General features: G+C 45.2%; 2 protein-coding genes and 1 non-coding gene across 3 annotated transcripts in view; 2 read left to right on the top strand and 1 right to left on the bottom strand.

Moving 5' to 3' along the window:
* Nucleotides 1-982: 982 nt before the first annotated feature.
* Nucleotides 983-25,609, bottom strand: part of F8 (coagulation factor VIII) — a 144,611-nt gene continuing 119,984 nt past the window's right edge. The window contains exons 22-26 of the mRNA XM_068962056.1: nucleotides 25,192-25,347; nucleotides 14,508-14,652; nucleotides 13,967-14,115; nucleotides 13,348-13,524; nucleotides 983-1,915 (exon numbers count right to left, since the gene is read on the bottom strand). Of these exons, the coding sequence (XP_068818157.1) occupies nucleotides 1,760-1,915; nucleotides 13,348-13,524; nucleotides 13,967-14,115; nucleotides 14,508-14,652; nucleotides 25,192-25,347 (783 nt within the window). The 3' untranslated portion in view covers nucleotides 983-1,759. The remainder of the gene's footprint in view (nucleotides 1,916-13,347; nucleotides 13,525-13,966; nucleotides 14,116-14,507; nucleotides 14,653-25,191; nucleotides 25,348-25,609) is intronic.
* TRNAC-ACA (transfer RNA cysteine (anticodon ACA)) lies at nucleotides 2,202-2,274 on the top strand. Its single transcript has one exon. It is a non-coding gene; the product is annotated as a tRNA-Cys (tRNA).
* Nucleotides 17,788-18,879, top strand: LOC138071519 (40-kDa huntingtin-associated protein-like). Its single transcript, XM_068963046.1, is given in 1 exon segment — nucleotides 17,788-18,879. A coding segment is annotated over 1 exon segment (1,092 nt).

Genomic DNA, 25,609 nt, shown 5'->3' with positions numbered 1-25,609 from the left:
TGGGCACCTACCGACCTGGGGAGTTCCTCTCTTAGTGTCCTATCATTTTGCCTTTTCATACTGTTCATGGGGTTCTCAAGGCAAGAATACTGAAGTGGTTTGCCATTCCCTTCTCCAGTGGACCACATTCTGTCAGACCTCTCCACCATGACCCGCCCATCTTGGGTGGCCCCACATGACATGGCTTAGTTTCATTGAGTTAGACAAGGCCGTGTGATTAGACTGATTAGTTTTCTGTGATTATGGTTTGTGTGTCTGCCCTCTGATGCCTCTCGCAACACCTACCATCTTACTTGGGTTTCTCTTACCTTGGACTTGGGGTATCTCTTCACGGCTGCTCCAGCAAAGCACAGCTGCTGTTCCTTACCTTGGACGAGGGTTATCTCCTAACAGCCGCCTTGTTATGTCCAGTGTCCGAGTCCCCAAAACTGAGAGAATAAGACGTCCACAGCAATGCAAAAGCATAAAGGGGTTTATTGCTAGCTCGAGCTAGGGCCCAAGTCTCATCCAGCACAGTGGAATCTTGATGACAGCCCCAAGCTCTGAATCACAACTGCTTATATACAGGCGGTCTTTTGTCTCAGCAATAGTGTAGTTGGCGTGTGGTGATTGACTCAACCTTGGGTCATCGTGGTGATTGATTTAACCTTGGCATAATCAGGGAGGACCTTGGTGTCATTGGGGACCTTGGTGTTATCGGGGACCTTGGTGTCATCGGGGACCTTGGTGGGGCTTCCCAGAATTATGACTCATGCTTACAAGAACCTGAGGCTTAGGCCTAGTGTGCCCTGTTGAGCCTGTCATGGCTCAGGTCAGGTCCCAACATGGCCCTCCTGACCTCGGGCGTGGGATAGCTCCTCTCGGCGAGGTCCGGTGCAGCCGGCAGGCTTCCATCATTCACATTTAAATTGCCAATAGAAAAACAGAACTCTCAAAGGCATTTGGTTTTACATGTCAACATTTTATTCAGCTGATTATTGACTATTCCAACAGGGAGACAAAAGAGCTGGTTCCAAGAACATTTGAAAAATAGAGATGTATGCAGTCAATGGGAAAAGAATGCTACAAGAAGATGATTAAGGTCAACAGTAAAGTGGTTAACTTTTGCAGGCAGTCAAACCACATCATTTGGGGGATTAACATCTCTACCAGGCTATACAGCAAAGCAGCTTACTGATTTCTATACATTAATCTCTAATTTTCACTTTTCCAGGACAGTAAACCATTTCATTTCGAACCTTATCTAGTAGGGGCGGGGCAAGGCAGGGGTTCCTCCTGGAAAGGGCATGTGGCTGACTGGAGGAATTTTCTCTCTGCTTCCTCCAGCTCAGTTTCCTTCTGACTCCCCAATATTTAACTCTGTAAAGAGGGCCTCTAGTTTTCTGTCACCGTACAGAATTTCCTGGTACATCGTGTTGGGTCTCCTATCCGAGAGAGCCACGGAGTTTCCTCATTTTTCTAGGGAAATGTTAAAAACATGTCCTTTAGTAGCCTAGTATGGTCGTGACCCTTCTTCATCACCACAGAGGAGGAAGTGACTGCCACTTCCGTAGAAGAATGCTTCCACATGACTCCAGAGAACGCAGTCCCCATGGCAAATGATTTGGGTGGTTTCAGGGCACAGCTGCTGGCACAGAGGCATTGAAATACAGCGAAAACTGATGGCACTGTGGGGCAGGAAGTCACCCGGCAGAAGGGCTCACAAGGATGCTGCATTTCAGTTAGGAAAGGCTCAGGGACAGAAGGAAGGCACCGGGCCTCAGTACTGCTGCTGCGCCTCACAACCCCAAAACTCCAGCCTCAGGGCGATATGGTGCACCCAGCTCCGCGGGTGAATCCGAAGGAAGCGGGTAAACAGCGGGGGGTCTAGAGCATTCACCACGGGGGTGAAGGAGTCTTGATTTCCCTGAAAAACCTAAAAGAGGAGGGACAGCATGTGTTAGTTGACAAGAAAAGAATTACAATGCTTATACACCTTCACTGGCCTCCTGCATGGTCTGGAACTCACCAATAGCTCTTCACGGGCACCCACCCCAAAGCTCAGGATCGAAGCTTTTTTCATTTTGGGTTGAGGGATCCAAGCTTCCCTAGTTTGGTAGTTCAGAACTGAACCCTGGGAGGTGACTGAATGACTTAGTCCATGCCTGGGAAAGGGCGTATGACATTCAGAATTAAGAGCCTCCTTGCTAACCTGCAGGACTTCCCTGGTGGCTTAGATGGTAAAGCATCTGCCTACAATGCAGGAGGACCCAGGTTCGATCCCTGGGTCGGGAAGAACCTCTGGAGAAGGAAATGGCAACCCCTTCCAGTACTCTTGCCTGGAAAATCCCATGGACAGAGGAGCATGATAGGCTACAGTCCATGGGGTAGCAAAGAGTCAGACAAGACTGAGCAGCTTCACTCACTCACCTGCTCACTTGCTAACCTGCTGTGGAGCCCTTGCTTCCAGCTATGGCTTACCTCTGAGAACGTTCTCACCCACTTTCTCAACTAATTCAAGGAAGTTGTAAACATCATGGCATTTTACTCTCAACTGCTTCAACCTGCCAAGACTTTGGGTTTAAACGTTATCTCTTTAGAGAGCTCTTCATCCTCTGAAACAGGACTCTTGTTGACTCAGTCTCATCTAGATCACTTTTCTTTACAACATTTTTTATCTTCTCATTTATCTGTTTACCTGCTTATTGACCATTACCTCTGTTTTCATCACCAAATGTCACTTCCATGACAGCAGAGGCCTTGGTCACTGATCTTCCATACATGCAAGAAATGCAGTATATACACAGCAAATATACTATAAACATTTGCTAGAGTTTGTGTGTTTGATAAAACTTTTGGGAAACAAAGAGATTCTTGGATAAATATTTTTGGTAAACTTTTGAAACCTGTACATCTTCTGTTAGGCTTATTCCTTGTTGTTTCCCCTCAAGAAACTGAAAGAATAACAGAAGGAACACTCACATCTTTAATGTACAACACACTCCAAGTCTCTGGTCTGTTTTTGTCCTTCATGATGCTGACATTTAAAAAGGCCTAGGACCATTGTGTCGATAATGTCCCACATTTTAAATTTCTGTGACTATTTTCTTAATTATTAAATCTTAGTTCAACATCTTTAGTGAAAATATTAACTAGGCGATGTGTCTTTCCCACTGTATCATATCAAAGGACACATGATACTGATTCCTTCAGAGTTTGAGCCTTACTTAAGGTGGTGTCCACCACATCTCACTTAAATAAAGGTAATTACTTTCCTTTCCTTACAATCTGTGGGGTGAGGCTTTAATGCTGTATAAATATTCTCACAAGTACGTGTTGGATCATAAAGAAAACTGAGTGCCAAAGAACTGATGCTTTTGAACTGTGGTGTTGGAGAAGACTCTTGAGAGTCCTTTGGACTGCAAGGAGATCAACCCAGTCAATCCTAAAGGAAATCAACACTGAATATTCACTGGAAAGATTGATGCTGAGCCTGAACCTCCAATACTTTGGCCACCTGATACGAACAGCCAGCTCATAAGAAAAGACCCTGATGCTGGGAAAGATTGAGGGCAAAAGGAGAAGGGGGCGACAGAGGATGAAATGTTTGAATGGCATCACCAACTCAATGGACATGCATTTGAGCAAACTCCAGGAGATAGTGGAGGATAGAGGAGCCTGACATGCTACAGTCCACAGGGTCGCAAAGAGTTGGACATGACTTAGCTACTGAACAATAACAACAAAATATTCTGTTCCACATTAAGGTTTCATCCAATGGTTTCAATATCCACTGAAGTTCCTTACAAGTATTATATACTATATTGATGGTTACCAATTGGTTTCTTAATTTTGTCATGTCTTCTGCATTTATTATTAATAGCTGGAATTTGTCTATGGAGAAAAGCCTCTCTTCTCCCTTTGTTTCTGACCATGATTATGGACTCCTGGATTCTTTTTTCATTGTGTATATGGATGCTTAAATTGTTTCAAATTTGCCCAGTACGAACCCCTTCAAGCCAGCTCTTGTGTTCCTTTCCTATGGGCTCATTAGTCTTTGTGGCATGCCAAAATGTTCCACAACATCTAGTTTGATCTCAGGTCAAACCACAGGGAGGAAACACTGCCCCACCCATCAACAGAAAATTGGATTAAAGATTTCCTGAATATGGCTGCTGAACAACTCTCAAGTTGTACATCTTTTTTTTTTTTTTTTTAGTTCACAGTTATGGTGACCGATGAAGCGACCCAGAGTGGACTTCCTTCCTTCAACTGTACTTCATGAGGAAATGGAGCTTTGGTACCAGCAGCGGCCCCTTGCACCCATCTGCCTCCTAGGGGAGTGCAGACGAAATTGGGTAAGTCTCTCCTGGTTCTTAAATTTCCCATATTGGTTGAGATTCTGAGTTTTATTTGGTGGTGGAGCAGGTTACCTGCCCCCTCCTAGTAGGAAAGATACTGGGGGGGGGAGGTGAAATATCCGGGGCATACCCACTCATGGTCTAGACACTGAGTGGGGCTTGGTTGAAAGATACCGAAGAATTCCCAGCCAGTCAAAAGATGTTGGGTGGGGGGCTGGCTGAAAAATGCCAGGAGAATTGCCCACCCAGGGGAAAGGTACTGGGTAGGGGGGTTCGACTGGGAAAAAATCGAGGAATACCTGGGGCTCAGCTGAAACATACTGAGGTCACTCCATTGTAGGGGACTGAATGGTCTTGGCTGAGTGGTTAAGTAAGAAGCTCATCTGACACTTTTCCTCAATTTTACTACCATTATAGAATTTGTCAATGGAGAAGGAAATGGAAACCCACTCCAGTATTCTTGCCTGGAGAATCCTGTGAATAGAGGAGCCTGGTGGGCTGCTGTCCATAGGGTTGCACAGAGTTGGACATGGCTGAAGTGACTTAGCATGCATGCATACATTGGGGAAGGAAATGGCAAGCCACTCCAGTATTCTTGCCTAGAGAATCCTGTGGACAGAGGTGCCTGGTGGGCTGCCGTCTGTGGGTTCACACAGAGTTGGATACGACTGAAGTGACTTAGCAGTAGCAGAACATGGCCCCGCCCATCAGAACAGGACCCAGTTTCCCCCAGTCAGTCTATCCCTTCAGGAAGCTTCCATAAGCCTCTTATCCTTATCCATCAGAGGGCAGACAGAATAAAAACCACAATCACAGAAAATTAGTCAAACTGATCACATGGACCACAACCTTGTCTAACTCAAAGCAACTATGAGCCATGCCATGAAGGGCCACCCAAGACGGATGGGTCATGGTGGAGAGCTCTGACAAAACATTGTCCACTGGAGAAGGGAATGACAAACCACTTCAGTATTCTTGCCTTGAGAACCCCATGAACAGTATGAAAAGGCAAAAAGATAGGACACCGCAAGATGAACTCCACAGGTCGGTAGGTGCCCAACATGCTACTGGAGATCAGTGGAGAAATAACTCTAGAAACAATAAAGGGATGGGTCCAAAACAAAAACCGTGCCCAGTTGTGGATGTGACTGGTGATGGAAGTAAAGTCCAAAGCTGTAAAGAACAATATTGCAAAGGAACCTGTAATGTTAGGTCCGTGAATCAAGGCAAATTGGAAGTGGTCAAACAGGAGATGGCAAGAGTGAACATCAACATTTTGGGAATCAGCGAACTAAATGGACTGGAATGGGTGAATTTAACTCGGATGACCATTATATCTACTACTGTGGGCAGGAATCCCTTAGAAGAAATGGAGTAGCCATCATGGTCAACAAAAGAGTCCAAAATGCAGCACTTGGATGCAATCTCAAAAACGACAGAATGATCTCTGTTCCTTTCCAAGTCAAATCATTTGCTATCACAGTAATTCAAGTCTATTCCCCAATCAGCAATGCTGAAGAAGCTGAAGTTGAATGGTTCTATGAAGACCTACAAGATCTTATAGAACTAACACCCAAAAAAGATGTCCTCTTATAGGGGACTGAAATGCAAAAGTAGGAAGTAAAGAGTAACAAGCAAACTTGGCCTTGGACTATAAGATGAAGCAGGGCAAAGGCTAACAGAGTTTTGCCAAGAGAATGCACTGGTCATAGCAAACACCCTCTTCCAACAACACAAGAGAAGACTACACATGGACATCACCAGATGGTCAACAGTGAAATCAGATTGATTATATTCTTTCCAGCCAGAGATGGAGAAGCTCTATACAGTCAGCAAAAACAAGACTGGGAGCTGACTGTGGCTCAGATCATGAACTCCTTGTTGCCAAATTCAGACTTAGATTGAAGAAAGGAGGGAAAACCACTGGAGTTTTCAGGTCTGACCTAAATCAAATCCCTTATGATTATACAGTGGAAGTGACTAATAGATTCAAGGGATTAGATCTGATAGACAGAGTACCTGAAGAACTATGGATGGAGGTTCATGACATTGTACAGGAGGCAGAGGTCAAGACCATCCCCATAGAAAAGAAATAAAAAAAGCAAAATAGCTGTCTAGGGAGGCCTTACAAATAGCTGTGAAAAGAAGAAAAGCAAAAAGCAAAGGAGAAAAGGAAAGATATAAGCATCTGAATGCAGAGTTCCAAAGAATAGCAAGGAGAGATAAGAAAGCCTTCCTCAGTGATCAATGCAAACAAATAGAGGAAAAAAAATAGAATAGGAAAGACTAGAGATCTCTTCAAGAAAATTAGAGATACCAAGGGAACATTTCATGCAAAGATAGGCTCGATAAAGGACAGGAATTGTATGAACCTAACAGAAGCAGAGGATATTAAGAAGAGGTGGCAAGAATACACAGAATAAGTATACAAAAAGATCTTCATGACCCAGATAATTACTATGGTGTGATCACACACCTAGAGCCAGACATCCTGGAATGTGAAGTCAAGTGGACCTTAGAAAGCATCACTGTGAACAAAGCTAGTGGAGGTGATGGAATTCCAGTTGAGCTATTTCAAATCCTGGAAGATGATGCTGTGAAAGTGCTGCACTCAATATGCCAGCAAATTTGGAAAACCCAGCAGTGGCCACAGGACTGGAAAAGGTCAGTTTTCATTCCAATCCCAAAGAAAGGCAATGCCAAAGAATGCACAAACTACCGCACAATTGCACTCATCTCACATGCTAGTAAAGTAATGCTCAAAATTCTCCAAGCCAGGCTTCAACTGTGAACTTCCAAATGTTCAAGCTGGATTTAGAAAAGGCAGAATAACTAGAGATCAAATTGCCAACATATGTTGGATCATTGAAAAAGCAAGAGAGTTCCAGAAAAACATCTATTTCTGCTTTATTGACTATGTCAAATCCTTTGATTCTGTGGATCACAACAAACTGTGAACAATTCTTCAAGGGATGGGAATACCAGACCACCTTACTTGCCTCCTGAGAAATCTGTATGCAGGTCAAGAAGCAACAGAGCTGGACATGAAACAACAGACTGGTTCCAAATTGGGAAAGGAGTACGTCAAGGCTGTATATTGTCACCCTGCTTATTTATCTTCTATGCAGAGCACATTGTGAGAAATGCTGGGCTGGATGAAGCACAAGCTGGAATCAAGATTGTCAGGAGAAATATCAATAACCTGAGATATGCAGATGACACCACCATTATGGCAGAAAGTGAAGAACTAAAGAGCTTCTTGACAAAATGAAAGAGGAGAGTGAAAAAGTTGGCTTAAAACTCAACATTCAGAAACAAAAATCATGGCATCCAGTCCCATCACTTTATGGCAAATAGATGGGGAAAGAATGGAAACAGTGACAGACTTTATTTTCTTGGGCTTCAAGATCACTGCAGATGGTGATTGCAGCCATGAAATTAAAAGACGCTTGCTCCTTGGAAGAAAAACTATGACCAACCTAGACAGCATAAAAAAGCAGAGACATTACTTTGCCGACAAATATCAGTCTAGCCAAAGCTATGGTTTTTCCAGTCGTCATGTATGGCTGTGTGAGTTGGACTATAAAGAAAACTGAGCGCCAAAGAATTGATGCTTTTGAACTGTGGTGTTACAGAAGACTCTTGAGAGTCCCTTGGACTGCAAGGAGATCCAACCAGCCCATCCTAAAGGAAATCAGTCCTGAATATCCACTGGAAGGACTTATGCTGAAGTTGAAACTACAAAACTTTGGCCACCTGATGGGAAGAACTGACTTACTGGAAAAGACCCTGATGCTGGGAAAGATTGAAGGCAGGAGGAGAAGGGGACGACCGAGGATGAGATGGTTGGATGGCATCACCGACTCAATGGACATGAGTTTGAGCAAGTTCCAGGAGTTGGTGATGGACAGGGAGGCCTGGCATGCTGCAGTCCATGGGGTTGCAAAGAGTCGGACATGAGTGAGTGACTGAACTGACTGACTGAAGATGTTCCAGCATCACCTAGCATCTTCCTAGCTCCAGTCTTGGCATCTCTGAGAGGCAAACTTCCTTTTACTAGGACATGCTATTTGTAAACCAAGACTCTTCTGGGTTAGCTGAGGCTCTGCTCCAGGCCAAGGCTCACATACACTGTGTCTTCTCAGGTTGGACATTTTAATCTCATGGCAGAGAGCAGAGTCAGAAGAGAGTGAGCCAAATACATGATCACACTGAAAGTTTCTGTCCAAAATTGGTGTATATCATGTGAATTTACATTACATTGGTCAAAATGAGTCCTATTCTCAAACCCAAAGTCAGTGAAGTTGTCAAAGAAGGAGGAAGTGAAAAATCAAGGATAATGCCTTTTACCTCATCTGCTATTTCTGTTAACTTGTCACCAGCAATACAGTGATTTTATGCGGCAGATATATAAGAGGCTTGGGTGGCTGGGTAGGTTTCTTAGTCCGTGAGCAGCCTCTCTTGTTGATAGAGAAAAGTGTAATTTTTTTAATAGATGGGGCAAGAAGATATGTCTTGTGATGGTTTTTGCTTTTCCAGAAAACTTTATTTCCACCACTTGACTTCTTCTTTTTTTTTTAATCACCAAGCCTCCAAGAGATCTATCCTCTTTCACCAGAAACAGTGCCACCTCTAGTCCCACATATTTTCCATCCTTGTCCTTTCAGATCTCCAGAAGCCAAAGCTATGACACAGGAGAGCTCAACTATTAGTATTTTGTCACTGAGGGTCAGACTTTGTCTTTTTAGAAGTGATTTTCTCTGTGTTCTATCACAGTCTCTCCTGGACTCTCCTCTGCAGAGCTAGCTTTGCATGTTTATTTTCCACTTACTTTTTGTAAATTGAAACTTACAGCATTCTTTGTCTTCTAGTTATTCTGTGAGTTATGAGTGGTTTTATTTGCAATACTTAAATATATATTTATAATATGTATATATATTTTTAAATATAGCTACAGACAGATATATCTGGTAAAGATTGAAGGCAGGGGGAGAAGGGGATGACAGAGGATGAGATGGTTGGATGGCATCACCGACTCAATGGACATGAGTTTGAGTAAACTCCAGGAGTTGGTGATGGACAGGGAGGCCTGGCGTGCTGCGGTTCATGGGGTTGCAAAGAGTCGGACATGACTGAATGGCAGCCATTCTGTCTGGTGTGAGATGTTACATCATTGTGGTTTTGATTTGCATTTCTCTGATAATGAGTGATGTTGAGCATCTTTTCATGTGTTTGTTAGCCATCTGTATGTCTTCTTTGGAGAGACATCTGTTTAGTTCTTTGGCCCACTTGTTTTTTTTTTTTTTTAATCACTTCACTGCTTTATTTTGTTATTATTATTTTACTTTACAATATTGTATTGGTTCTGCCACACATCAACATGAATCCACCATGGGTGTATGCGTGTTCCCCATCCTGAACCCCCCTCGCACCTCCCTCCCCGTACCATCCCTCCGGGTCATCCCAGTGCACCAGCCCCAGGCATTTGGCCCACTTTTTGTTTCGGTTGTTTATTTTTCTGGTATTGAGCTGCATGAGCTGCTTATATATTTTTGAGATTAATTCTTTGTCAGTTGTTTCCTTTGCTATTATTTTCTCCCATTCTGAAGGCTGTCTTTTCACCTTATAGCTTCCTTCATTGTGCAAAAGCTTTTAAGTTTAACTAGGTCCCATTTGTTTATTTTTGCTTTTATTTCCATCACTCTGGGAGGTGGGTCATAGAGGATCTTGCTGTGATTTATGTCAGAGAGTGTTCTGCCTATGTTTTCCTCTAAGAGTTTTATAGTTTCTGGTCTTACATTTAGATCTTTAATCCATTTTTAGTTTATTTTGTGTATGATATTAGAAAGTGTTCTAGTTTCATTCCTTTACAGGTGGTTGACCAGTAAATGGATTGTCTTTTCTCCATTGTATATTCTTGCCTCCTTTGTCAAAGATAAGGTGTGTGGATTTATCTCTGGGCTTTCTATTTTGTTCCATTGATCTATATTTCTGTCTTTGTGCCAGTACCATGCTGTCTTGATGACTGTAGCTTTGTAGTATAGTCTGAAGTCAGGCAGGTTGATTCCTCCAGTTCCATTCTTCCTTCTCAAGATTGTTTTGCCTATTTGAGGTTTCTGTGTTTCCATACAAATTGTAAAATTGTTTGTTCTAGTTCTGTGAAAAATACCATTGGTAGCTTGATAAGGATTTTGTTGTATCTATAGATTGCTTTGGGTAGTATACTCATTTTCACCATATTGAGTCTTCCATTCCACGAACATGGTATATTTCTCCATCTATTTGTGTTATCTTTGATTTCTTTCATCAGTGTTTTATAGTTTTCTATATATAGGTCTTTAGTTTCTTTGGTAAATTTATTCCTAAATATTTTATTTTTCGTTGCAATGGTGAATAGAATTGGTCCTTAATTTCTCTTTCTGTTTTCTCATTGTTAGTGTATAGGAATGCAACAGATTTCTGCGTATTAATTTTATTTCCTGCAACTTTACTATATTCATTGATTAGCTCTAGAATTTTCTGGTGGTGTCTTTAGGGTTTTCTATGTAGAGGATCATGTCATCTGCAGACAGTTAGAGTTTTACTTCTTCTTTTCCAATCTGGATTCCTTTTATTTCTCTTTCTTCTCTGATTGCTGTGGCTAGGACTTCCCAAACTATGTTGAATAGTAGTGGTGAGAGTGGTCATCCTTGTCTTGTTCCTGATTTTAGAGAAAATGCTTTCCGTTTTTTGCCATTGAGGATAATGTTTGCTGTGGGTTTGTCATATATGGCTTTTATTATGTTGAGGTATGTTCCTTTTATGCCTGCTTTCTGGAGAGTTTTTATCCTAAATGGGTGTTGAATTTTGTCAAAGGCTTTCTCTGCATCTATTGAGATAATCATATTTTTACCTTTCAATTTGTTAATATGGTGTATTACATTGATTGATTTGCAAATATTGAAGAATCCTTGCATGCCTGGGTTAAAGCCCACTTGGTCACATTGTGTGATCTTTTTAATATGTTGTTGGATTGTTTGCTAGAATTTTGCTGAGAATTTTTCCATCTATGTTTATCCGTTATATTGGCCTGTAGTTTTCTTTTTTTGTGGCATCTTTGTCTGGTTTTGGTATTAGGGTGATGGTGGCCTCATAGAAGGAGTTTAGGAGTTTACCTTCCTCTGCAAATTTCTGGAAGAGTTTGAGTAGGTGTTAGCTCTTCTCCAAATATGTGGTAGAATTCACCTGTGAAGCCATCTGGTCCTGGGCTTTTGTTTCTTAGAAGATTTTTGAGTGCAGTTTCGATTTCTGTGCTTGTACTTGGTGTGTTCAGATTTTCTGTTTCTTCCTGGTTCAGTTTTCAAAGGTTATACTTTTCTAATAATTTTTCCATTTCTTCCAAGTTGTCCATTTAATTGGCATATAATTGCTCATAGTAGTCTCTTGTGATTTTTCATATTTCTGTGTTGTCTGTTGTGATTTCTTCATTTTCATTTCCAATTTTATTGATTTGATTCTTCTCCCATTGTTTCTTGATGAGGTTGGCTAATGGTTTGTCTATTTATCTTCTCAAAGAATCAGATTTTCATTTTGTTGATTTTTGCTATAGTCACCTTCATTTCTGCTCTGATTTTTATGATTTCTTTCCTTCTACTAACTTTGCAGTTCTTCTATTCTTCTTTTTCCAGTTGATTTAGGTGTAAAGTTAGGTTGTTTATTTGATGTTTCTCTTGTTTCTTGAGGTAGGCTTGTATTACTATGAACTTCCATCTTTGCACTGCTTGTATTGAATCCCATAGGTTTTGGGCTGTCTTGCTTTCATTTTCATTTGTTTCTATGCATATTTTGATTTCCTTTTTTATTTCTTCCATGATCTGTTGGTTATTCAGAAATGTGTTGTTTATCCTCCCTATGTTTGTATTTTAATAGTTTTTTCCCCCTCTAGTTGACATCTAATCTTACCACATTGTGATGATTTGTTTTGAATTAAATTTTGTATATAATGTATGTGTGGTATCTTCATTCTTTTGCATGTGACTATCCAGTTTTACTGGGGCTTCCTAGGTGACTTAGTGGTAAGGAACCCACCCACCAATGCAGGAGATGCAAGACACATGGGTTTGATTCCTGGGTCAGCAGGATCCCCTGGAGAAGGAAATGGCAACCCACTCCAGTATTCTTGCCTGGAGAATCCCATGGACAGAGGAGCCTGGTGGGCTACAGTCCATAGGTTGCAAAGATATTTGATCAGTCAGCTCTTCTGGGTCTCCAGCTTGCTGACACAACCTGCAGATCTTGTCAGCCTCCATAATCATGTGAGTCAACTGGTTTTGTTTCTCTGGAGAATCCTTACTAACATACTCATATAAGAGGAACTATACAACATTTGTAGTTTTATATATGCTGTATTTCATTTAGCATGTTTTCAAGGTTCATCCATATTTTAACATGTATCAAAGATACACCCTTTTTAACATAGGAATCCCCTCTAAAACATATATTATCAATACTCTAGACCACTAAACTGCCAGAAGCATAAGTGTTTAATTCAGCCTTGAGGGAACAAGAAATTCTTCTTGGAGGAGATCATGTCTATCTCAGGCTTGAAAAAATGAGCCAGGTGAAAGGGTCAATAGGAAGCACCTAAAAAAATGTCCTAGGTAGAAGAAATAGTATGTATACAAATGTAGTGTGAGAAAGAACATGGTGTTTTTAGAGACCTGAGGGTTTCTTAGTATGAGTGGGACTTAGAGAGTAAAGGAGCAAGTGGCAAGAGACTGCACTAGGAGATTGGTAAGGTTCATGCCATGGTTAATTCTTGCTGGATCTAAGTTGAGTTGTTGCTGCTGATACAGATCATTAAGCATTCTGTGAATAAACTCATTTTTCTTCACCCTCTGATGCTTGCCACCATCTTGAATGACATCAACATCCCTGAGGATAATCAACTTTTGGCTCTACTCTGCCTTTCATAGTGTCCTAAATGTCAAGTGCTAAGAGAGGTTTTGTGCCTATGAGATCAGCATACCTTCACTTTGCCATTCTGAAGAAATGGAGTCCAGTTATGGCCCTCTTGACTACTGGATATAAGGAACTCCTTCACATACATGCTGGTAAGCAGAGATTTCACCCCTTGGGTGGTTATTCCTGTAACTCTCATTGTCTTCTGGAAGTCCACTTGTAGCCACTCTTTTGGATTATTCACCTGGGGAAGTTACAGTAGTGTCTTGTTGATCATGATTTGCTCCCAAAAATCACCAAATGCCTTCTTAATCATAACTCAGCACTTATCACTCTGCATATTAATTATCTTTTTGCCAGTCCCCCATATTAGACTCAAAGCAAGCAACTGGGGTTACCCACTTATAGCTGCCCAGTAAATGTTCACTGAATGAATGTATGAGCAATATACAGACTGACAAATATTAGCCCAGTACTGCATACAGATATGAATGTGTGAATGCATATGGCACATCCACTAAATATCTGTGGGGTTTTCCATGCATAGTCACCTTTCCTTGACACTCCTGGTGGGAACAACCAGGTGACGGAAGTAGCTGAAGAAACAGTTCAGAGCTTTCCCTATTCTTTCCCAACCACTGCTCCTTATTCTGAATCAGTTAAATAGTAAATTTGTTCCCTCTTACCTGGGGTCTCCAGGCATTTGTCCTCCCTTGAAGGTTAAGTCGGGCTTGTGAAGGAGACCAGGTGGCAAACATGTTGCTTAAGTGGGATGAGGCAGTAATCTGTGTATCTGATATAGCTTTATTCTCCATTCCCAGTGGCATGTTGCAACCTTGAAGAAATGGAACAACAGTGTCATCACAAGAACAGGTTGCAGCCAAAGTTCTGCCTCCACTGACATTCTAGTTGTCATCATGACATCATTTTCCAGGCATTAACTTTTGGATGTTATTGTTAACATGCTCTGGATTTTCTGGTCAGCTCTTCTAAGCTTTGTTGGGCTTTGATTTGCCTTGTTAATAGTAGTGTAGGATATGGCTGACCCTGGGGAATTCCATGGTTAGGATGAGCAAATGATGGGTTTGCCCAGGACTGTACTGGTTTTAGCATTGAGACTTCTGTGTCCTGGGAAACATCTCCCTCCCCATCTCAGAAAAACTAGTATGGCTAGTCATACTACCCATGGTTGGGAGTGGGAAGTACATGGGATGACTTGAAACTTACTATTTAAGTCACAGCCCATCAACTCCATGCGAAGAGTGCTGCGGATGCTGTAATGCGTTGGGTGCAAACGGATATATCTAGCAATAATTGGAGGGTTAAAAATATTGTGTTTTACTCCAGATGAATCCACATTGCCAAAGAACACCTGTAAAATGAAGACAGAATAAGAAGCAATTCCTCCCAATCAAGTTTTTTTCTTCTAGATTTGTTTGTGCATTTCTCAACAGCTCCCTGGTGGTTCAAATGGTATAGAATCTGCCTGTGATCCAGGAGATTTGCTTTGATCCCAGGGTCAGGAAGATCCACTGGAGAAGAATGGCAACCCTCTCCAGTATTCTTGCCTGGAGAATTCCATGGACAGAGGAGCCTGGTTGGTCCCAGGCCATGGGGTCACAAAGAGTCAGACATGGCTGAGTGACTAACACATTCACTTTTCAACAGCACCCAACACTCAAAACCATCCTGGCTAGACAGGTGTTAGAATACAAAAGATGAAGGAGAAAAATTATAGGAAGAAGAGTGGATCAAGGGAAATTAGGTCTGTGCAGGTGAAGTAGTCTACACTGGGGTCCTGTAAAATGTTCATCAAACTCCTAATTTATCCACCCCCTCCTTTCCAACTTCATAACCAAAAATTTGTTTTCTACACTTGTGACTATTTCTGTTTTTAAATAAGTTCATGTGCATCTTTTCTTTAGATTTCACATATAAGCAATATCATGTGATATTTGTCTTTCTCTGTCTGACTTACTTTACTCATTATGTCAATCTCTGGGCACAGCATTATTTTTGATAAGTAGATCGGCTTCATTTTAACTTCAATTCTTATGTCTTGATTAAGAAGACATAGGAAGACAAAGTATCTAGATATTTAATGTAATCCCTATGGAACTCACAATGCTCCATTTTACAGGAATGTAAAAGCCAACCCTAAATAGATATGGAATTTCAAGGGACCCTGAATAGCCAAAATAATCCTGGAAAGAAGAAAAAAGTTGGAGGACTCAATTCTGGATTTCAAAACTTATTCCAAAGCTACAGTTATTAAAACAGTGTGGTATTAGCATAAGGATAGACACACAGCTCAGTGGAATAAAGAATCTGGAAATAAACTCATCAGTTTATTCATGTATATAAATCCCAAAGAGTTGAAAACAGGCATTCAAAAAGAACCCATACAGGAATGTCTACCACAGTAGGCACAAGAGAGAAGTAACCCAAATGTCCATCCACTGCTGAGTGGATACAAACCATGTGTGGTCTAGCCATCCAGTGGAATACTATTCATCCAGGAAAAGGAAAGAAGTGCTGATTTGTGCTACCACATGCATGGGCCCTATGCTCAGTGACAGCAGCCAGACACAGAAGGCCACCTATTTATTGTATGCCTCCATCTCTGGGAAGTCTCCAGAACAGGCAAAGGGCTGTGGATAGGAACCTGATGAGTGCTTGCCTAAGGACTACGGGAGTAGGGTGGGGGAAACTGCAGGAGTGGGCAGTGGGGAGTGACTGCCTGGCCGGGACAGGGGTTTCTCTTTGCGGTGGTGCCAATGTTTTGGAACTAGATACAGTGGTGATGGTGGTCCAGCACCACCAGTGTATACTTGGTGCTACTGGGTAGTCTGCTGCCTTCTCTGTACAAAAGTCTCCTCCCGTGGAAAGGGAGAGTTTCGACAAAGAGAGGGTCCAGTGGGCAGGGTGAGCAGGATTCTGCCAGTGTCATGTCTTTGCAGGCTCAGGCCTGCGGGGGTGGGGGTGGGATGGGGGGCATGGGAAATCGGTGATCTTAGGGAGTCTGCCTGTCACAGACTGTGTGCCGCGACCAATGAGGGGCCAGTCCATGGTTTCTAGGAAATGGAGTAGAGGTCTGAGAGTACCGGTTGTCTTGAGAGGATGGGACCAGCTGACTCATCCCGTGGCACCTCATCCCACCGCACCGCAAAGCGAGGCCTCGGAGGAATCGGGATCAATGGTCAGCATGCCCAGGGAAAGGGGCCATTGAAGGTCGTCTCATCGCCGCTCCCGCACTCCACGTGGAGCGCCTCCTGCGGGAAGGCCACTATGCCCAGTGCCTGAGCTCATCTGCACCCATCTTCCTAGCAGCCATCATGTAGCACCTAACTACCAAGGTCCTGGAGCTGGCAGGCAACGAGGCCCAGAACAGCAGTCAGAGGTGCATCACCCCAGAGCTGGTGGACATAGCAGTCCACCACAACGTTCTGCTCAGCGGCTCTTTCGGGATGACAACCATCTCCCTGGTGGCCCCAGCCCGGCACTAGCTGCTCAACCACACCTGGGTCCGGGGTCCCGGGCCCCCAGATGGGCCTCCCCCCGGCTGTTGGGCACCAGGCCTGCTCACTGACTGACTGCACAGCCCGGTGCCTCGGGCCCAGTCATGTTGAATCAATAAGTGTTTCAAGACATCCCTGTGTGTGCTTCAGTCATTTGGCCTGGGAGGTGGAGGTGGGACACCCCTCCTTCGAGAGGTGGGGGTCGGGGGTCTGACTGGAGCGGAGGGGGAGTGTTGTGGGTATGGGTGGAGTCGGGGATGGCAGGCAGAGAGGAGCGGTCGCCCACGGTGACAGTGCATGTGGTGGCCCTGGTGAGAGAAGCTGGCTGTGGCAGGGGTGCGATGGAGTGGGGTCTGGTGGGGGGGAGGCCGGGAAAAGGAAGGCTCCCCTGTTGGCTTTGAGCAAGTAGGAGCCAGGCCAAGTCCCCAGAGGGACCGGGGTCTTGGCGGTGACGTTCAAGACCGAGAGGACGGCGTCGTGGTAGGGTGAAAGTGTCAAGGTTACCGACCGCCCCGCAGCGTGGGATGCAGGGATGGTGGACAGCGTGCTTGACAGGGAGGGGTTCCCATGGGCGTAGGGCCTAGATGCCCATGGAGGCAGGGGCCTAGACCACAAGACTGCGGCAGAATGAGGACTGGAGTGGGCGGGACACAACCCGCACGTATGCAAAGTCGGCATCAGGGTCACGCGGGGTCACCAGTTGACTTTTTGGTCGTGTGCCTTTAGAGATGCCTGGAGATGCCCTGCTTGGCAACCTGCGGGAGCAAGCTGTCACCTAGCAACGGCCGGCTCCCCACCAGGACCCGCTATTTGCATACGGCGCCGGCAGCCAATCACGGCCCCACTTCCGTGCCCGCTCTTTTGCATATCACCCCGGCGACGGGAGCGTCTGGGCTGCCAGGCCGGCGCCGTCGCGCTATGGGCCCGAGCCGGACGCACGGTCGCCTCCCGATTGCTTCAGCGCGCCTGGAAGCGCCGGGGTGGAGAAGATGGCGGCTTCCGCGGCCAGCCTGGGCGGCGGCGGCGCGGGCCCGGGGCCCGAGCCAGGGGACTTCTTGGCCCGCTACCGCCAGGTGTCCAACAAGCTCAAAAAGCGGTTCCTGCGGAAGCCGAACGTGGCGGAGGCCGGCGAGCAGTTCGCCCAGCTCGGCCACGAGCTGCGCGCCCAGGAGTGCCTGCAGTACGCGGCCTGGTGCCAGCTGGCGGTGGCGCGCTGCCAGCAGGCGCTCTTCCACGGGCCCGGCAAGGCGCTGGCGTTGACCGAGGCCGCGCGCCTCTTTCTGCAGCAGGAGCGCGACGCGCGCCAGCGCCTGGACTGCCCCGCCGCCGCCGGGGAGGCCCTGCAGGCCGCTGCCGCCGCGCTGGGCGCCGCCGTGCGCCTGCACCTGGAGCTCGGGCAGCCGGCCGCGGCCGCCGCGCTCTGCCTCGAGCTGGCGGCCGCCCTGCACGACCTAGGTCAGCCGGCCGCCGCCGGCGGCCACTTCCAGCGCGCCGCGCAGCTGCAGCTGCCCCAGGGGCCCCTGGCCGCCTTGCAGGCCCTCGGCCACGCCGCGTCCTGCCAGCTGCTGGCACGGGACTACAGCGGCGCGCTGGCACTCTTCACGCACATGCAACGCCTGGCACGGGAGCTCTGCGGTCTCCCGCCGCAGCCCCCGCTCCCGCAGCCCGCCGCCTCCGGCCCTCCGCTCCCGCTGCTCCTGCCCGGCGCGGGGCCGCCTGCTGCCGCCGCCCCGGCCACGCTGGGCGCCTTCGCCGACGTGCTGGTCCGTTGCGAGGTGTCCCGCGTGCTGCTGCTGCTGCTTCTGCAGCCGCCGCCCGCCAAGCTCCTGCCGGAGCACGCGCACACCCTGGAGAAGTACGCCTAGGAGGCCTTCGACGGCCACGGGCAGTACAGCAGCGGCCCGCTGCCCGAGGAGCTATTCCTGCTGCTACAGTCCTTGGTCATGGCCACGCACGAGAGGGACACGGAGGCCGTCAAGTCGCTGCAGGTGGAGATGTGGCCCCTGCTGAGCGCCGAGCAGAACCACCTCCTGCACCTCGTTCTGCAGGAAACCGTCTCCCCGTCGGGCCAGGGGATCTGACGAATCCCTGAGAGGAACCCAGCCACGCTGTGCCTGTTCCTGAAACTCAGGCACCGGCCTGCGCGTTTGCGGGAGCATGAAAGATCTTGATCCTGGCGCTTCTGCTTCTGCAGTGTATCTTACTTGTCTTGCCACCGGAAGAATGCAGTTGACTAAAGTCACCTTGTTTCCATAACAGTGGCAGAAAAAAAAAAAACCATATAATAGAATCGGAGGACACAGCTCACCTCACCAGAAATTTCAACATAAACTGGAGAATGCCTTGGGTTCCTTTCACCCAATCGTCCCCCGAACCCGCTCCGCGCCCCCCCGCCCCCCGCCACCGCCCAGAAGGCTCCACTTTCCCCACATCCTTGTTTCACACAGGATTTATTTGCATAGCTCTGGCTTGGAACTCTAGCTGCATGATTTTTTTCATGGTGACTTTGATTCCTTAGCGTATTGTGATGTCTGCCTGCGTGATCGCCCAGTTCCTCCTTTGTTCCATGCGCCTCATACGTTGGAATCGTTGTATTCAGTACTCCGCGGTTGTCACTACAGCCCTCAATCCATGATAAAGCCTTTCTGACACTCCTGACTTGTGGTTTAGATTGATCTCTGTAAAATGGGAATAGCTTATCTACCTGTCAGAAGGCAGAAGCACAAACAGATAGTTCCCGTTTAGATCCGAGGTGGATTCATTCACTCGAAATGGACACTGTGCCTTTGAATCTACAGAGATCATTTGCGATGTGGTCTTTAGCTGCAATGCATATGTTTTCGGTACAAACGAGGTGGGCCTGGGAGTAGGGGTGAGGGCGGGGTGAGCTCCAGCACAATGGTGTCAGATGTGCAATGGAGTTGTTAGTTGCGGTTGTTCCGAGAGGTCCAGGTAATCCACATGGGCAGGTTTTACTTGTAGTATGGTCCCTTCTACAAATCTTCAACTCAAATATATAAAATCAGCATGCTTCTTTGGTCTAGTGTGATCACGTATATGCCAGACTGTGCCCTTGGTCCCCAGAAGCAGGGTGGCGTTCCATTTTTAGACACTAGATTTCTGGTCCAAATGATACGTGCAAACTGACTTTCTCAGGTTTTCTTTAGCGCTGAGTGTGATGACAAGAACTCTTTAGAATATATTCTCATTCTCTTCCATTCAGTTTGGGAAAATGCATCCTTTAGGCTGAAGTTGTAGACAGCACTAATCTTTTGGGGGTGAGTTTTAAGCACTCAGTTTAGGAATCTATCTTGCTTTTGCATATTTGGTGGGGAGGGGGAATATGTGGAGTGTTGTATGAGATAAGTGCCCCCAAATGGGTGGGACTTTTAGGGTATGCTTTTGGACCTCTATTTCAGCAGTGGCTAAGCAAGTATAGGGGAGCCCACTGGAGACAGATGCAGGCACCCCTCCTGTGCCCTCACGTGGCTGCCAGGCAGGGTCCTTCCAAGCCCTAAAAGCCCAGTCCAACTTATTGCCAAGGCAGTGAGGGTGCACGCTCCCTTGTGTGTTTGCTTTTTCTGGGACACTCAGCCCTGGCTGCCTCCCTTACCATCCTTAGGACAAGAATGCTCAGGAATGAATTATGGAGTGTGCCTGGTGAGAGCATTTGGGTTTAGGGGCAAAGTAAAGCCTCCTTTGTTGTTGTTTAGTCACTAAGTCATGTCTGACTCTTTGTGACCCCATGGACTGTAAGCCCACCAGGCTCCTCTGTCCATAGGATTTCCCAGGCAAGAATACTGGAGAGGGTAGCCATTGCCTTCTCCAGGGAATTTTCTCAAGCCAGGGATGAAACCTGCATCTCCTGCATTGGCAGATAGATTTTTATTACTGAGCCACCAGCAAAGCCCTTAAAAGCTTGCTTTGAGGGAGTGAGGTGAGGAGTTACCACAGAGCCTGGTATTGCATATTCAAGCCTAACTTTAGAAAACACTAAAGGCTGTTTCCTGTTTGCCATTGGCTCATTTATGTATCTTCTTCAGACACTTTGTAGCACAGAGAGCTGGGCTAAGGCCACATCAGTGGTTTTGACAGAATTCTCTTGCTGTATATCATCACCTGGTGTCAACATTAACACTGATTTCTAACACAACCAAAGATAAATATTTTAAAAGGACAGGATTAGTGTTCTTTTAAACTTGAAAACCAAAGGGAAAGATCTGCATCACTGACAGTTCAAAATTCACATTCAAAATACTATGAAATACTGAAAATAGTAGCTAGTGAAGCAATGATCTTTAAAAGGTGTTGGGTTCTTTTACTCCCTTTATGAGGGACTTCTGTGATGAGACGTTGCTTATGAAAAAATATTTTGCATGTGAATGGTTGCCCAAGTGGTGTACACCTGGTTTCCTGGGGTTTCCAGGTGGCACAGTGGTAAAGAATCTGCCTGCTGATGCAGGAGACTCGGATTTGATCCCTGGGTGGGGAAGATCCCCTGGAGAAGGAAATGGCTACCCACTCCAGTATTCTTGCCTGGAAAATAAAATGGACAGAGGAGCCTGGCAGGCTACAGTCCATGGGGCTGCAAATGACTGAGGGACTGAGCATGTGGATGGTACAAAGATTTTTAAACATTTGAGAACCATTATACTGGAGGAAGATGACTAAGACTGAAATGTGTAAATTAATCAGGCATGCTCTGGGATGACAGAGTTCTGGTTAGTGTGAACTGTAGAGACATCTCTACTGCCATTAGACTAGACCACCAGTTCAGAAACTTTTTCAGTAGAGGAGATGTAGATATTTCAGTTTTTTCGATCCAACTAAACATTCAGTGACTAATATACTATGACTAAGAGAGGTTTTCCTTGGAATGCAGCACTGAGTTGTGCTGGAGCCAGCTAGGACTAGCTTGTGAGAAGCAATTGTGGCTGGCTGCTCCCAAGTCTGCATTCAGTGACCTTGCATCAGCAGCTTGAAATCAGGTGTGATGGGAAATATTTACATCATGGAAATCCGCAAATGTTACAAATAAAGGCCCTTCCCCTGACTGTCCTCCACTTTGCCCCAGAGCTGGTTGTTAAACATTCGCCAGCCCGCCATTGAATGAGAGTATAATTTACAGCAAAGAGAATAAACGTGATCATATCCGAGATGCTGAAAAAGCACTTGATGAGATTCTACAGCCTTTCCAAATAAAGTAGGAGCAAGAAACTTTTTAAATGTTATAAAAAATATTTGAAACTAACTGAACATTATATTAAACAGTGAAATATGGGATCCATTCCCATTAAAGTCAGAAGCAAGAAATACTCATTTATAATAAAGATAATATATCTGTATCTATACATACTATCAAACTTCAGACAAAAGAACAAAGAGCATTTTGTTTACCACCCAAGTCTACAAAGACTGATCTGCTGCAGCTGGTGATAGACAGGGTACTGGGTGTTCAGAGGAAGAGATTAACAGGATAACAGGATGAGGCACTGTGTGTTTCAGGAAATTCAAGATGATAACAGGATACTCTGTGCTTTGGACAGATAGGTCCTTAAGTAGTTAATATGCATTTCAAGAAGAATTGTAATGAACCCTGCTTTTTGCATCTTTCCATACATAGAAAAACAGTATAACCATGGACTTGAAACCTCTGTTCTTTGTGAGTACCTGTAATATTTCACCAAGATGTATGTCTGACTACATGTATGCCTTAACAGCAAAACATGTAAACTAGCTTCCCCTCACCTCTTTGGAGCAGCTCCCAGAGCTATGTGAGAGACTTGTCTCCCAGACTAGTCCTCAGTAAGACCCCGAATAAAATTTAACTCACAACTTTAACATTGTGCATTTTTCTTTTAGTTGACAACACAATATATACATATTTATGTGTCTGTGTATATATCTCTGATTATACATATATTAATCACAAAAGCATTTTAGAGTGATTATTATTTTCCATTTACCAGGGTCTGTTAGCAAAATCCCCTGGAGAAGGAAATGGCAACCCACTCCAATATTCTTATCTGGAGAATTCCATGGACAGGGGAACCTGGTGGGCTACAGTCCATGGGGTCACAAGAGTCTGACATGGAAGTCAGCATGTCTTCCATGTAATGGAGCAGTATGGTGTTCTGTGGGATGTCAATATATTTGGGGTCCCTAGGGTCTATATTAGGAGAAGGCAATGGCACCCCACTCCAGTATTCTTGCCTGGAAAATCCCATGGACGGAGGAGCCTGGTGGGCTGCAGTCCATGGGGTCGCTAAGAGTCAGACACGACTGAGTGACTTCACTTTCACTTTTCACCTTCATGCATTGGAGAAGGAAATGGCAGCCCACTCCAGTGTTCTTGCCTGGAGAATCCCAGGGATGGGGGAGCCTGGTGGGCTGCCATCTGTGGGGTCGCACAGAGTTGGACACGACCAAAGCGACTTAGCAGCAGCAACAGCAGGGTCTATATAGGGCTTCCCTTGTGGCTCAGTTGGTAAAGAATCTGCCTGCAATGCAGGAGACCTGGGTTCAGTCCCTGGGTTGAGAAGATCCCCTGGAGAAGGGAAAGGCTACCCACTCCAGTATTCTGGGCTAGAGAATTTCATGCGACCATGGGGTTGCAAAGAGTCAGACAGGACTGAGCGACTTTCACTTCACTTTCAGGGTCTATATTACGATAAGGAACAAAGGAACTGGCATCACTTTGAGGCATCAACCATGAAGTTCATACTCTTGTTCCCACTTTGTAAATGCAAATCTATTCTGACTTTGGTTGTCAGTGTGAATGAAGAAGAAAGCATCCTCCAGGTCTGTGGCTCCATATCAGGTGCCTGGTGCTGTGTTAATTTGCTCCAGAGGAGATACCACACTTAAGAGTTGTGATTTTCTTTTTTATCACCACCTGACTAAATTTGTGATGATCTGTCACTTTTCCATAACTCATCTGGCTTTTGTTAGTAGCCAAACACTTAGTGGTCTAAGGAGACTAGCCACTGGGTTGGAAGGCAACTATTCCAGGTGGAGCAACTGAAAGACTTGTGTGCACAGCAGGGATGACTGCTTCAGAGACTGGGGAAAGGTCACCTCCTTCAGCAGAGAAGGTTTAGGGCAATTTAGAGGTTTGTGGTTCACAGCCTCATGCATGTCTGCCTAAATGTACCCACCCCAGGTCTCAGAATTCCACCCGTTTCCATCAGTGCCATTACCTTAGCGTAACAACCATATCAGGGCTGACCATTTAATTGTGACTGCAACTCTGCAATTCACATGCTCTGCTCCTAGGTTTGGTATAAAGTCCAAGTATCTGCCTATAACCCCAGGACATGGAAGACTCCTCCAGAACGCCATGATTCTGTCAAGAATATATATATATATATGAATATATATATATATATATGTTCATGGATGTTCTTTGTATATATTCATAACATTTAATTTCTTTTTCCCCCTATGTATGCTGAAAAAGAAGATGCATACTCAGTTGTATCCAACTCTGCAACCCTGTGAACTGGAGCCCGCCAGGCTCCTCTGTCCATGGGATTTCCCAGGCAAGAATACTGGAGTGGGTTGCCATTTTCTTCTCCAGGGGATCTTCCCACCCAGGGATTGAACCCGAGTTTCCCATGTCTCCTGCTTTGTAGGTGAGTTCTTTACCACTGAGCCACCTGGATAGCCTGGACATGAAAAGAAAACAGGTCACTCTACTGTCAGATGATGCTAAATTGGTTGCCATAGCAACCAAATGCTACTAACTTCCCAATGTCTTCCTTCCTTATCTGAAACTCATCCTATTGTATCACTGATGATAATCTGAGAAATTGTGATGCCACCACATGTCATGGGTTATTCAACATCCAGTCTTCTCCCCAAGTAAGGAATTATACCTGTCTTCCTTGAATATATTAGCAACATAGTCCTGGAATTCTACTTGGAGTGTCTGTTTCCTGCGGCTACATAAGAGATCCTTCAGGCTACCTTTTTTGTCCATAGGTCCATCATCACTCTATTGCCCATGAGTGAAAAATGCTTTTTTGGGGGGCTAAGATGTTGAAGCTGAAACTCCAATACTTTGGCCACCTGATGTGAAGAGCTGGCTCATTTGAAAAGACCCTGATGCTGAGAAAGATTGAAGGTGGGAGGAGAAAGGGACAACAGAGGATGAGATGGTTGGATGACATCACTGACTCAATGGACACGAGTTTGGGTAAACTCTGGGAGTTGGTGATGGACAGGGAGGTCTGGCATGCTGTGGTTCATGGGGTCACAAAGAATCAGACACAACTGAGTGACTGAACTGAACTGAAGTTTCTAGAAACTGTGAGTGTTTGTTCCGTATCTGAAATCTGTCAAAAGCTCCTCAAAAGATTCAAGCATTCTCTTGAAAAGGACTAATTACATACCATTAAGGTCCCAGTGGAGTTCCCCCGATAACCCTGCCACCGCTGTCCATCGAGGCTGTACATGATGATAAACTGAGAGATGTACAGGCTGGAGAACTTCTGCCGGGCACCCTGAGTCAGGATGCTGTGAATAATCATCGGTGCCAACAGATCCACCTACCAATGAAAGCAACACTTGATTTTACATGGTGGTATGTGCCATATTCTGAAAAGATTTCTCTGCTTAAGAAGAATCTACCTCGATAGAGAGAAGCCCAATATTCCCTTGGAGGTGCAAGTGCAACAGAGATCAGTGTGGAAATGTAGATGTGTGGGAAGCTGTGGAATCAATGACGGGAAGTGTGTTCACTGAGTTCCCAGGCCATGTCCTGACAAAGCAAATCACTTTGGAATCACTGAGCCCCACTTTTCTCTACAC

The sequence above is a fragment of the Capricornis sumatraensis genome, chromosome X (genome assembly GCF_032405125.1).
Source record: "Capricornis sumatraensis isolate serow.1 chromosome X, serow.2, whole genome shotgun sequence".
Classification (NCBI taxonomy): domain Eukaryota; kingdom Metazoa; phylum Chordata; class Mammalia; order Artiodactyla; family Bovidae; genus Capricornis; species Capricornis sumatraensis.
Note: the sequence above shows the minus strand (reverse complement) of the source record. Positions and strands in the feature narration are given on the sequence as shown.